Genomic DNA, 12641 nt, shown 5'->3' with positions numbered 1-12641 from the left:
CTGTCTTCAACCTGCTCCTCCATCCAGGTTTGAGGAATGGCTGCAGCCCAGCTCTGCTTCTGGAGATTGAGACCCAGAACATCCCCAGGGAACCCTGGGGAAGGCAAAACACACCTTGTGTCCCCCCATAAACAGCAACACCAGCAGGACTGCGGCTCCCAGTCTGGGAGGGGACCTGGTCCGTCACCTGAGTGACCCTCTGGCAAACACATCAGCCTTTGGTGTGGGAGCAGTCACTTTTCTCCCCTTTCACACATCCCCAGTGCCGGTAGATCATTTCAGTGTGGGTCCCTCTGAATAATACATTCATCCACAGTCCTTCCCCCACCCCGTCCTCAGCAAGGCCTTCACGAGTTGAATACGGTGGCTCGGCTCCAGCACACACAGCTGCCATCACTGCTGCAATTCTTTTGCCTTGAGAAAAAGCATATACAATTTAATATGCTCCTGGCACAACAGCTTTTCTGTAGCAGAGGAGGCGGGTTTGTTTATGGCTATTTTGATAGGGCAGCTTTCATCCGGACACAGGTTCTGCTGCATCTCCCCGCCCGCACAAGGGCGCCTTTGTTGGGCTGGTTCACGTGTTCTTCTGCCCATTTTGGTACCTTCTCCTGCTCCCTGCAAACACAAGGTTTAAAAAGCCCTCCTTGCTGGTCATGTTATTCTTTAAAAGCTAGATCCTGGGCTAAGAGCCAGACATGCAAGGCAATGGGAGAGAGTGTGATGCTTTACTGGATATGTGTCAAGGATATGAACCATCCTGCCATCTCATGGGAATTTGGCCCATGGAGCAGAGCTCTTGGTGCTTGTGGTAGCCGTTAGCAGTGACTTACAGGCTTTCTGGGCTGGGGAGCAGCTCTGTTGCTTTCTCAGACGCCTTCTGTCTCACCAACAGCCATTTGAACCATGCACAGGGGCGCAACTCCTTCCTCCAGGCAGGGCCAACACAGGGCTTTTCCGTCTCTGCAGGAGCTGGCACTGAGAGATGCAGATTCCCTTCCAGCAGCAATTTCCAGAGTCACCCTTACGCAAGATAAACTGTGAACAGTGACACATCTCCCTGCTCCGTGATCCCACAGCATCTCAGCTCCCCAGGCAGGGTGGGGTGTGCAGGAGATGCACCTGGGGCTGGGAAGTCTCAATCAAACAACCCAGAGTCTGCAAGCCCAGCCAACTCCTTCTATTTGGCAAGCAGCTTGAGCTGCCCCTGGTTGACGAGGAGAAACAATCTCTTGTGTTTTTCAGCTGCTGAGTCTGCTCCCTCTCGCTACCACAGTGGAAATAAATGGTGGGAGGGTTTAGCCAGCACTAATTCATTGCCACATTCAATCTGAGGCTGCTGCGACTTTGTGCTTGGCCCACAAACACAACGGAGAAAATGAAACCGGATAGAAAATACAACGGATCATCCGATCATCGTAAGCACATGGGAAAGAAACAGAGTCACTCTGTAGTGCACATGAATTCCACACATGTGGAGGAATGCAAAGCAGCTATTGTACCCCCACTTTGCAGATCCATTTCACTGTTTTCCCAGTTTATCTGGAAAATACATACTGCATGGTACTGTACGTCGTATTTCACTGCTATGCACCATGATGTCTTCTAATGGAACAATCGCCATGCTTGTAGTCTAAGGGCAATACAAAAGTGCTTTCAAATAATAACAATACATTTTCTGTATAAAGAGGATAGGGAGTAGCCATTTCCCAGAAAGGCTTGATTTCCCTGGAGCCAGCAGTATGAACATCCAGAGCGCCAGTAACAGCAGGCAGTGGTGAGAAATTCCCTACCTCATCATCAGTCTATACATCCTGTTTCCAACTGCCAGCTCTGGGAAGAGTGGAGGCTGTCAGCACCCACCAAGGGTAAGGTGAATGCACCCAGTGAGTCTTGGCAGCACAAGGCTCCATTTATCCCATCAGGGCTTGGGTGGGGGGCACTTCGTTGGTAAAAAAGCTCTCTCAGCTTTGAACCAAAGCTGTGAGCAGAGGAGCAGCATTCTCACAGCCCAGCTTCCAGAGATCACACAGCAGCACAGCATCTGCCAATTCATTCAGCACTGCTGGCCCATGCAGCAACATGGCACGCCACTGTTCCACGTTTGGAGGCAGTTTATACTGGAATGGGAGCACTCTTCTTGGGTAAAATGATTATTTTTTTCCTCCATAGGATCTCACGACTTTTTAAAGGGAACACTGCACACTTCAAATTGCTGAAGCACAGGAGCATGGGAAGTATGCTGCAGCTGGTCTGGGCTGTGGAGGCTGTCTGTGATACTTGTGCAGAGAATGACTTGAAAACAAGAATTAAAGCACAGCTGGGGAGGAGCTGACACACTCAGAAGGGAAAAGTTACCCTTGTACATCTGAGATAGGAGTCAGAGCAGCCCAAGGAGACGCTCATGCTTTGCTTTCCTTGCCTAGGCAAAGTGCAGCCTCTTTTCTACAAACTCAATCCAGATTTTTAGACATCAGAAGAATCACTCTGGTATTGGAGCCTGATCAAGCACAAAAAACATCCTCAGCCTTCAGAAAAATACCAGATGGCTGCAGATGCCAGCTCCTTCGGCCAGGCAGCGTTTTGAGAGAAAAGGCCAGCTTGTTGTGGAGTGCTGCATCCCAGATACAACTCTGCAGAGCAGCAAAGAGCCACAGAGAAATCCCAGGAGGAGGAGGAGCATCCAAGCCAACGTATTCCCGTAACATCAGATTTTCAAGGCTACACATATGCTCCTATCCAAATATGCTCTCTTTCTCCAGAGGGAAGAGGGACCTAAAGAAGTGACTGGCTGGAAATGCTCTTATGAGTTTCTGAGCAGTCGTGTGCACTTGAAGCTCCAGTCAGAGTTGCCAAATCATTGGAACAAGTTACAAAAACATGTCTGGCAATGTAAGAGGGAATAATTTGGTCTCTACATAGTGAACTGGTCTTTGGAATATCAACTATGACCTTTTAAGCTGGTTGGTTCTCAGTCACCTACTCTTTGAGGAGGACATCATGGTGTTGTTGCTACACAGGATAATATCCTCTTTGCCCTATAGAAATGGGCACAAAGAACAAACACTTTTCCCATAAATAGTACAGTGAAAAGATTTATGCACCATTCAAGAAGTAAAACTGAATGGGATATACAAACCTTGTGCAACTTTCACAACAGGAGAAATGTCACCCTTTGTGTGGTGGTGACTCCACTTCTGAAGACTACTGACTACAGGAAAAACTGCCCAGCAGCCAATAACCAGCTGGGGTTACTTGGTTCTCCAACAGCTCTTGTTTCCCACCAACACCTGAACAGGTAACCTGGTGTGTCAGGCCATGTTTTCTTGATGATCAAGGAAGGATTTACAGGCTTCACAGTGACTCAATGACTTTAGGACGTCTTTAGCACTACTTTAGTGCCACGAAACAGTGGGAGTGCCTGAGCCAGCCAGAGTGATGTGATACACACACCAAAGCCTGGTCAGCCACATGGCCTTGTAAAAAGCTGAGGTGCAATTAGTTTCTATCAAAAAAAAAAAAAAAAGTCTTTTCTTTCATCTCAGGAGTCCTGAAATGGCTGTGATACGATTAAAACCAACCGAAAAAGGAATGAGAATGAGGAGTGGTGAGATGCTCATTTCTGGGGAGCGTGGGCTGGTAATGTCCGTCTGGAAGGACCTCAGAGAGAGTGGTCACTTTTGATTACTGCATAATGTGAGTAATTCTCTGGAAAGACCAATCCTTCCCTCCTGAATCGTAGCAAAGGGGGGAAAAATAACACACTCCAAAAACGGAAAGCTGCACAGCCCTCGGATGTGGGGAGCCACCCAAGATTTCTGTGCAGGGGCCATTACACAGAAGCTGCAAGGAGTGAGCCACTGCCTTGCCCTCTGCTCTGGGGTGACAGCTCCAGCTCTGGAGCCAAACTTGGACCACAACACACCTACTGGAGTGGCCACCCAGAGCTCTGGTAGGTGGGGTGATACTAACAGCACATGGAACACCTCGTCACCCAGAAGCCAAGCTCTCCAGTTCTATCCCATGTCTGCACCTTGATGCATGAGGTACAGGGGGTTCCTTTGGAGCCTCTGCCTTCTCTGAGAAGTTTGTCCTCAGTGTAGTTCCTGGCCAGCCCGTGGCATGAACACAAGCCATGGAAGCAGAGCAGTACAACCCTGGTGCCAAAAATCAGGCTGTGCTCCAGGACAGCCACGGTTCTAAAAATCCATGTGTGCCCAAAAGTTGAGAGGAACAACTGGGACAGATCCCTGGTGTGGTTGGGACCATGGGCTTTGCCTGTGATACTGGGGGGAAAGGAGCACCAGTGGGATTTGAGAAGGAAAGAGCCTGGTTTACCCCAGGCCATACAACAGGCTCAGCATCAGTCCTGAGGGTTTCACAGCTGGCACCTGGACAACAACAGGAAGGTCCAAGAGACACATCAGACCCCTATTTCTTTATGTAGACATATATGGTTACATTTAAACAGATGATTTTTTTTTCCTTCATGCTAATCCTCCACAAAACCAGTTTGGTTTCCATTACTATATATAGCACTGGGAATCTTGGTCTATATTTTGTCCCTTTGCATCTGATTATTTTCAGTAGAACTCAAAGTCTTGATGATATACAGATTTTAACTGGAACATGACATCTACTCACACAAACTTCCATTAGCAATAAACCCACAATGGCCACTTATAATGTAGAAGAATTTTATTCATACCATAATCCTGTCCCATCATCCACTGCAAATATTACAATTATCTTCAAAATGTCACTGAATATCATTTTGTTCCACTTAAAGCACAGGAATCCTGGTGTTAGACAGTTACATTTCTCTTGAGATCGCTTATAACAGAACCATAATTCAAATGTATTCTCCATGAGCTGTAAAGGTTTAAAGCAAAGAATCTGCAGTGTGTCTGTGTGCTCAAGTAACTTCTAAACAATGAGGCTAATACTTGGTATTTGACAAGAGATGTGTCCTGCATATTATGCGAAACACTCACAATTTTTTTACCAACACAACAGAAATGCAACAGGTAAAAGAACATACTTGAGTGACTGGTAACATTTAAAAAATATTTCTTTTAAAAATTGCACAAGAGAATACAAAAACAGTGCAGCAGATAACCAAATGCGTATACACTGACATATCTATATAGAATAGGTCTGCCTATATAAATGTACGTGATAAAAATTGCAAGGTTGGAAACTGTGAATGGTCATATTTAATAACACGTGCAAGAAGCATAACATAATCATAATAAATAGCAGCAACGAATACACACTAACAGGACCACTGAAATTATGCTAAAATAAATTAAGCACCTTTAAGTGATGAGAAGAGCGTGAAGCTGAGAAGTTTTTTAGCTCTGTGAGAACCACTGCGGGCAGCTACTGGAATATTGGGCCCTTGGTGGGAGTCAACAGGAACGTGTCCAATCAGCATTTGTTAATTCCAAAGAAGAAAGCAATTGTGTGTCAGTAGGACTCATTTTAGCCATATAGCCGAGTTCAGCTACACCTCTAGTTTCAAAAGGGAGATTGATGTCGTATTTCACTGCTTAACCTTTGGCATGTCAAAGGTACAGAAAGCTTGTATTTACTCAGAAGAATGTTATTGTAAAGAAGAAATGGAGTTTTGGCCCAGCTGAAGGGCAGGCAGTGCTGTTTAGCGTGGCTGAGATGCAGAGCTTTGCTGCTGGCAACGACAAGTTTACCTGCAAAAGTAAAGCTTTGCAAATCATAGTCCCAGTGATCCCATCCTTGAGGGCTGTGCCGATCCCCAGCCTTGAGAGATCTGCAAAAAGCTCCATTCAGGAGGAGCCCCATGTGTAGGCAGGGCAGCAATGACTGCCAGCAAGGCCATGAGGCCCCTGGAGGGACCAGGGCTCCAGGATCCTGGTGCTCTTTGTTACACAATACCTGTCTTTTGGAGGAGAAGCAGCATTTTGAAGCACTTATTTGGCTTTCAGAAAATCTTTAAAAATTCTAAAATTTAGTCATATACTAGAAGAAAGGCATTTGAATTTCATTAAGTGGACCTTATTAAAAACAAGCTGCTGTATTTGTCCCTGAAGTGCACCTGGCACCATCTCTTCAGCATTTCATGTAATGCTCAGAGAAGTGGCTGAGGACATTCTGCTGAGTTTTGAAGCCAACTTAATTCAGCAGAGAAGCCCCCACTGGACTCCTAAGGACTCTAATGTAAACCCTCATTTAAAAAAAGCTGAGGACAAATAACTTAGGTCCTAAAGGCTCCATTTGAATTCTTACAAAACATTGTCCCTTGACCTCTTCACCCAGAAGACTGGAGCAGGCTGTTTGCTTGAGCATATCCTACAAGGCAGACCCAAAAGGGGCTGTGACGTGGAGGAATATGGACCCTATATTTAAGCCACAAACAAAATCACTCAAAAGCTTTACTTTTCCCTGGCTTGCTGGAATGATCAAAAGCTTCCTCCAACCTTCCCCTTTAAATTGCACCTCATCAATGAGACTGCCACTCATTCCATGGGATTTTGGAACCCCTCAGTCTGTAACCAGTGAAAAGTCTTTTGGAAGTGACAGGCAGAGAGATATCATGGAATCACAGACTGGTTTGGGTTGGAAGGGACCTGAAAGGCCACTGACTTCCAACCCCCTGCCAAGGGCAGGGACAACATTCACATCACTTGATCAAAGAACCTTGACAAAAGGTAAGACCAGCTCTAAAGATAATAAAGGAAACAGAAATTCATATGTATTTTAAATAGTTGAACCCACAGTTTTAACCAATATGAACCAATAATAGGTAAAAATCTTGTCTGCAAGCCAAGAGCCCAAAAGAGCCCCAATCATCCACAAAGCTAGTCTTACCCAAATAGTTATCCTTCCATTTCCATGATACATGAGATTTGAGCTGACATCCACTAGGTGACACAAACAGAAAAAAATAATACATAAAATGCACACTTCTTTTTTTTTTCTTCATAAAGCTGTGGAGCTGCACAGAGCAAATTTTAAGTGCACAAGGTCACATGAAGGCAGCTTTCCAGAGGAATCATTTAGACAGTGAGCGAAATGAAGCTGTTGTATCTCTGAATGTTTCTCTTGAGGATCTCGGAGCAGGGGCCGAGCACTCGCTCGAAGCGGGGCCGGTCCAGCTTCACACACTTGAGGGGTCCACGTGCCACCACCGTGGCTGCCCGGGGCCGGTTGAGCAGCAAGGCTATCTCACCTGGAAACAGAGACAGCACACTGCCACACACCCTCCTCTCTTTCACAGGGTGCATTTTCCACCATCGCGTTGCTCTGCTGGTAGAACATCTCCCTTTATATATCTCTTGATAGACGCTTTACATAATTCTGCTGACAGTACAAATGCATTACACATGCATAATGCATGTGTGTAAAATGCCTTTGAAAACAAATGCTTTCAGACTGTTTTGCTGATTCTGGATCTGTCTCCTGTCAGCTACACTGGTGTAAACCATGGAATGGATTCAGCTTCCCTGAAATCTCTGAGCATCGCTGAGAGCAGCGGCTGACCTGCCCATAACCCCTTGCATGTAAGAGCGGAACACTAATTAAGACAATAAGTTCTTGACCCAGACGTGCCTGTCTTTCTGAACCATGCTTAGCTGAATTTTCTTACCAAAATAATCTGATGGACCGAGTCTTCCAACTTCGACGTACTCCTCATTGTCAGACCGGCGCTGCAGGACAGAGGCTGTGCCCTGGGAAGAGAAGGGCAGGGAGTCAGCTGGCTTTGCTCAAACCTGTTCTGATTAAAAAAGTACCCAGGCCTGAGTATTTCCTTTTCCATATCACACTCCTTCCTGATATATGAATGAAAGGAATTAAAGGATTAAAAAAAAATTAAAATCCATCAAAAGATTTCTCTGTTATGAGTTGTTTGGATGCAGACATATTCAGCTTATAAAGGGGAGAGGGACAGGACAGAACCCAGGAACAAAGCACATAATGCTTTAACATAAATGTATGCTTTAATATAATTTTAAAATATGTTCTGTGTGGATGCAGAACCTTAGAGAGAGAGATTCACAGAAAAGATTTACATTAAAAGAAATAAAAAGGCAATTTTCCCAGTAATAATCCAGACACAATTTTGTAAGACCAACTAGAGCTTATTCCTCACCTGACCTATTGCTGAAATGGGTAGCAAAAGACATTTTTAATGCTTGTTGTAACAAAGGGTGATTTTTTTTCAGGGGCTTTGCCCGCTCGTGGCCTGTAGTGATCTGGACACCTGCGAGTCAGTCTCTGGAGAGATGGAATGTGCCTTGTCTCCACTACCCTTAATAACTGCTGTACCTGACACGTGCTAATACATGTCAAAATTCAGTTACAATCTATTTAAACCTTCAAAGAGTTTTACATGCAGAAATATTCTGACCTGGAGGAAATCTTAAATTATGGTGGCATAAAGCTTTTGTAGAGGAACAGAGAAGGTATCTGCTTTTCTGGAAAAAAATTACAGCAACATATGAGAATATCTTCTGAGTCCAAACCAAAAGCATAAGGAAAGGCCAAATGTTAACAGATTTTGATTTTAACTGAAAAAAATAAACCTCCCTCCAGTGCAGAGTGTTCAGTGAACATTCACTGGCTGCAAATATCCTGCAGCCTCCTTCCACCAAAAGAAACTTGTGCACCTCCAGCAGGTAAATTTTATTTCTTCTGTCAAGTTTCCAAAAAAAAAAATCCTTTTCCTTGATATAACTAAATTGTTCCACCAACACTGCAGTTTCCCAAGATCTTACAGTAAATCTGCAAGGGCATGAAAATGCAGAGATAGTGTGATGAGCATTGCTGTTCACACTTGCTGCAGCTTTCAGAGCAGACCCACATTCACAAGCAGCATTCTCAGAAATACCCCACACAGGGAATAATGCCTGCATCCGTCCCTCTCTTGCCAAACTTTGGATCAGGTGCATCTTAGTAAATTGATGCTGTTCTCATTGCTTGTACAGTGTAGATGGATTCAGCTTCAGAGTCACTTCCAGCCCTTGTCCTCCTCTCATCTCCATCTGGAGCCTGGCAAAAACTGAACTCCTTGACCCAAATAGCTGCCTGCAACCCATGTCTCCAGTTCCTTTCCCAAATCTCATTTTTTAAAAAATCTTTTATTACAGATGTTTTATTACATAAAACAAAAAAAAAGTCCCTGAAGTAATCACAGTGACCACCCAGGTCAAATGAAGAGTGGACTCAATTCCCCACTGCTCACCTTCAGCACATTGCTATAAAGGTAATCACAATATCAAGCAATATTGCTTTCATCTCCCTGAGTGTCAGCCTTTATTGTGGCTAATATTTTTCTGACAGGGTCCATGTGATATAGGACTCCAATAAGTCTGCCTTCTGAAGCAATTTCTTCCACTCTTCCACTACAGTCAGCCTTTTTAATCCAAGAAACACCATATCTGCTGGAGAAGGACAGATGTGTCTGGCCTCCACAATAAACACTTGGCTTGGCAGGATAAAGCAATGCATATTCCAGATCCATCTTTTTTCCACTCTTGTTTTAACAGTCACATAGGCTTTTTCCCGTTGCCCAGTGAGAGCAGGTCTATCTCAGAGCAAAACAAGCTTCCTGAAGCCCTGACAGAGAGCACCCAGATGTCAGCTCTGATTACACTGCTTGGCCCCTGCTGCAGCAGCCACCAGCTCCACAAGTACATCTTGGAACATTGTCAGAGTGACCTTCAGGGGAAGGCTGTCCACCTCGGGAAACAAAGATGTTTTTATAATTGCCTGTCTGTATCACCTTCACTTTGTGACTCTTATCTCTGGAATCAGCACTATTCTGACTGTAGTAGAGGAGGAGTCCAGTTGTAGGCAAACAGTGTAAATGGGGCAAATATAATACAGAAATAAAATAATAAAGAACAAAATAAAATATTACAGAATAAAATAAAGAACAAAATAAAATATTACAGAATAAAATAATACAGAAGCAGTCACTCATTACCCATATATCTGATAAAAGTTGTCATGAATTCAGTTTTGACCCCTACCCTTGCCCTCAGCCCAAGTTTTGTTGCTGTTTTTAACTTCATTTTACTTGTCACATATTTGTGATAGAGTTTTTGGTTTTTTTTGTCCTTCTTGTGCTTTAGGATCCCCCACCTCCCACAAATGATAGGACTGAATAAATCCTCTGGGCCTTGTCCCAGGAGGTAAGGGCATTATCTAAAAGAGTTCAGGAGCTCATCGCTGTCACTCCTGAATGCATTTTGTCTCTATGGGAAAGACTTCTCCTTAAATGACACACAAAACTTGGCAAGATGAATCTCTGAAACAAGCTGCATGATCCTAGATTTGCAGGATCAGGCTGCTTAGTGCTGCTCAACTTAAAATGCTGCTTTGTACACTGATACCCATTCAGCCTACACCACCAAGCAAACCCTACGAGCTCGAGCTCGAAGGCTGTCAGGAAGGTTAACACCATAAAATAAATCAGCCCTTTGTGATGATATTAAGCTGAAGGCAGACAGGCATGTCGTTCTGCTAGCAGACACTTGGGAGTGAAATTATGGTCTTTGGGGGATCCAGGAATATTCTCTTTCAGTCACTGGGGAGTGCCTGTATTCCCAGAAACTGATAGCATTAACCTTCTCTCCTCTCCTCTGAGTAAATACAAGCCTCCAATTGCAAAAACAACAAGAGTAGGAGTTCCCAAAGCACTGTGCCATCAGCACCTCTCTGCCATCCTCACCCCACGCACCTGCCTGCTCCCTCTGGCACTGCTCCGCAGCACTGCTGGGAGTGTTTATTCAACTCCTTCCAAATGCTTCAGCAGTTTGTTTTGCAAAAATTTATGCCTTAGATATGGCACCATGATTTAAGATATAAAAAATAAATTAAGGTTTATAATCCATGAGGTGCCATCCTCTCCAAAGTAATGAGATTTTGATAGATGTTTCACTTTTAAACTCTCAGATCCTACAGATAGATGAAGCATTCTAGTGTGACCCATGTGGATCAACACTGGGATTCCCAGGCTTATCCTGCAGGTACTTACAAGCACTAATTGCTTCAGGAGTCCTGTTTTTATATTTAACTATGAATCCTATAGCCAGCAGTTGGCCTAAAGAGCCTGGCTACAAAAGGCAACTATGATTCATGGTGCTAAAAACTGAAATCCTGTATTTTTTTCCTCTATTCCATCTCAGTGGATCAGATGGGATCACTCCCAGGCAGCACTAGGCAAAATGTAGCAGCTCTTGTTACCCGTGGATGGGACAGACAGTGCAGGATGGGCTTCACCAGGGGCAAGAGGTGGGATGAAAAACTGCACTGGTTTAGAAACTTTTTGGTTTAGAAGTCAGTCATACTGATTTTTTGGTTCTGTTGCTCTAACCACCCATTTTAAAGATATAGCCATCAATAAAAAATATAGTGAGGCTCCATCTGGGATAAAGGATAATTATTAAAAAGAAAACATTATATAATTATTGTAAAATTATAAGAAAATAACTTCAATTTTCATAATCAGAAAGTTACTACTTTATATTTCCAGTTTTATTTCATAATTTTTTTACTCACTGCTTTTTCTAAAAAAGCACAAGCGACGTTTTTTCCCCCGGCCTCAAAATGTGACATTTTTATCCTAGTTTTGAGCTTAGAAAGTTTCTCTAGCCAATTTTATTTTCCTCTTCACCACCCAGCACAAAGGGCAGTGCAGTGTATGGAATGAGAGATGGAAAGGTCAGGCTGATCATCTGTGATTGCCATTACCTCCATCAATGGCAGCTCTGAACATACCTTTGCTCTTTCTCACTTTGTTAACCCACACACTCCATAATTCACACGTTCAAAAGATAAGTTTCTCCTCACTCTACAGCCACACAAATCCTCATTAATGTGTTGCTATTAAATCATTGCAGAGTCACTACAAAAGGAGAAGGAAGGGGCTGTGCAGTGGCACAACACGCTGCTGCTCCCATGGCGGAGCAGAGGGACTGGATGGGGCTGCAGCGGGTCTGAAATGAATGAAAAGATCTGTCACACAGTAGGATTCTGGGAGGATTTCATTTAATTGCAGGCAAGATGAGGTTTGTGGAAGTAATATATTTTATTAGATCAACAAGCAGAGCTGGAAAAAGGGATGAGAGCTCTCGGGCACATGTCTGTCTTCAGGTTGGCTATTTCTCCAGGTAAATCTAATAAGACCCACCATTCACCTGTCTACAAACACTGTCTGGGCCATGTTCTCTCATCATAACAGCTACAACCATATTAAGTTGCATCTTATTCAATCATATCTGCTTCCTAGAGCATCTCCAAATCATTAACTTAATTTAAGGAGAGCCAAAAGCTCAAAATTTCCTGGAAATTCCTGGGAGCTGGAACTAATTGATATTTAAAGTCCCTTCCAAGCCAAACCATTCTATGATTCTAAGAAACAGTGAATGCCTGGTGAATCTGGGAGATGTGTCGGCCAATGCTTCACCTTCCACTTCAAAAAAGGATCATACAAATCAGTTCAGTTGTCTGATGTGAAACCCCAAGCAAATTTGGTCCAGTTTGGAAACTCTCCCTTCTTGGCTATCCCTCCTGATGAGCCAGTTTTGATGGTGGGAACAGGCTGCCAGGGCAGCCCCAGGTTGTCACTGACTGGAAAAGTGGTGGCTGTTTGCACTCCT

At 44.0% G+C, this 12641-nt stretch overlaps 1 protein-coding gene across 1 annotated transcript in view; it reads right to left on the bottom strand.

Moving 5' to 3' along the window:
- Positions 1-4680: 4680 nt before the first annotated feature.
- PRKAR1B (protein kinase cAMP-dependent type I regulatory subunit beta) overlaps positions 4681-12641 on the bottom strand; it is a 92928-nt gene continuing 84967 nt past the window's right edge. The window contains exons 10-11 of the mRNA XM_036392235.2: positions 7625-7706; positions 4681-7207 (exon numbers count right to left, since the gene is read on the bottom strand). Coding sequence (XP_036248128.1) covers positions 7035-7207; positions 7625-7706 — 255 coding nt within the window. The 3' untranslated portion in view covers positions 4681-7034. The remainder of the gene's footprint in view (positions 7208-7624; positions 7707-12641) is intronic.

This window comes from Molothrus ater, chromosome 16, assembly GCF_012460135.2.
Source record: "Molothrus ater isolate BHLD 08-10-18 breed brown headed cowbird chromosome 16, BPBGC_Mater_1.1, whole genome shotgun sequence".
Taxonomy (NCBI): domain Eukaryota; kingdom Metazoa; phylum Chordata; class Aves; order Passeriformes; family Icteridae; genus Molothrus; species Molothrus ater.
The sequence above is the reverse complement of the archived record's forward strand: the minus strand, read 5'-3'. Positions and strand labels throughout refer to the sequence as shown.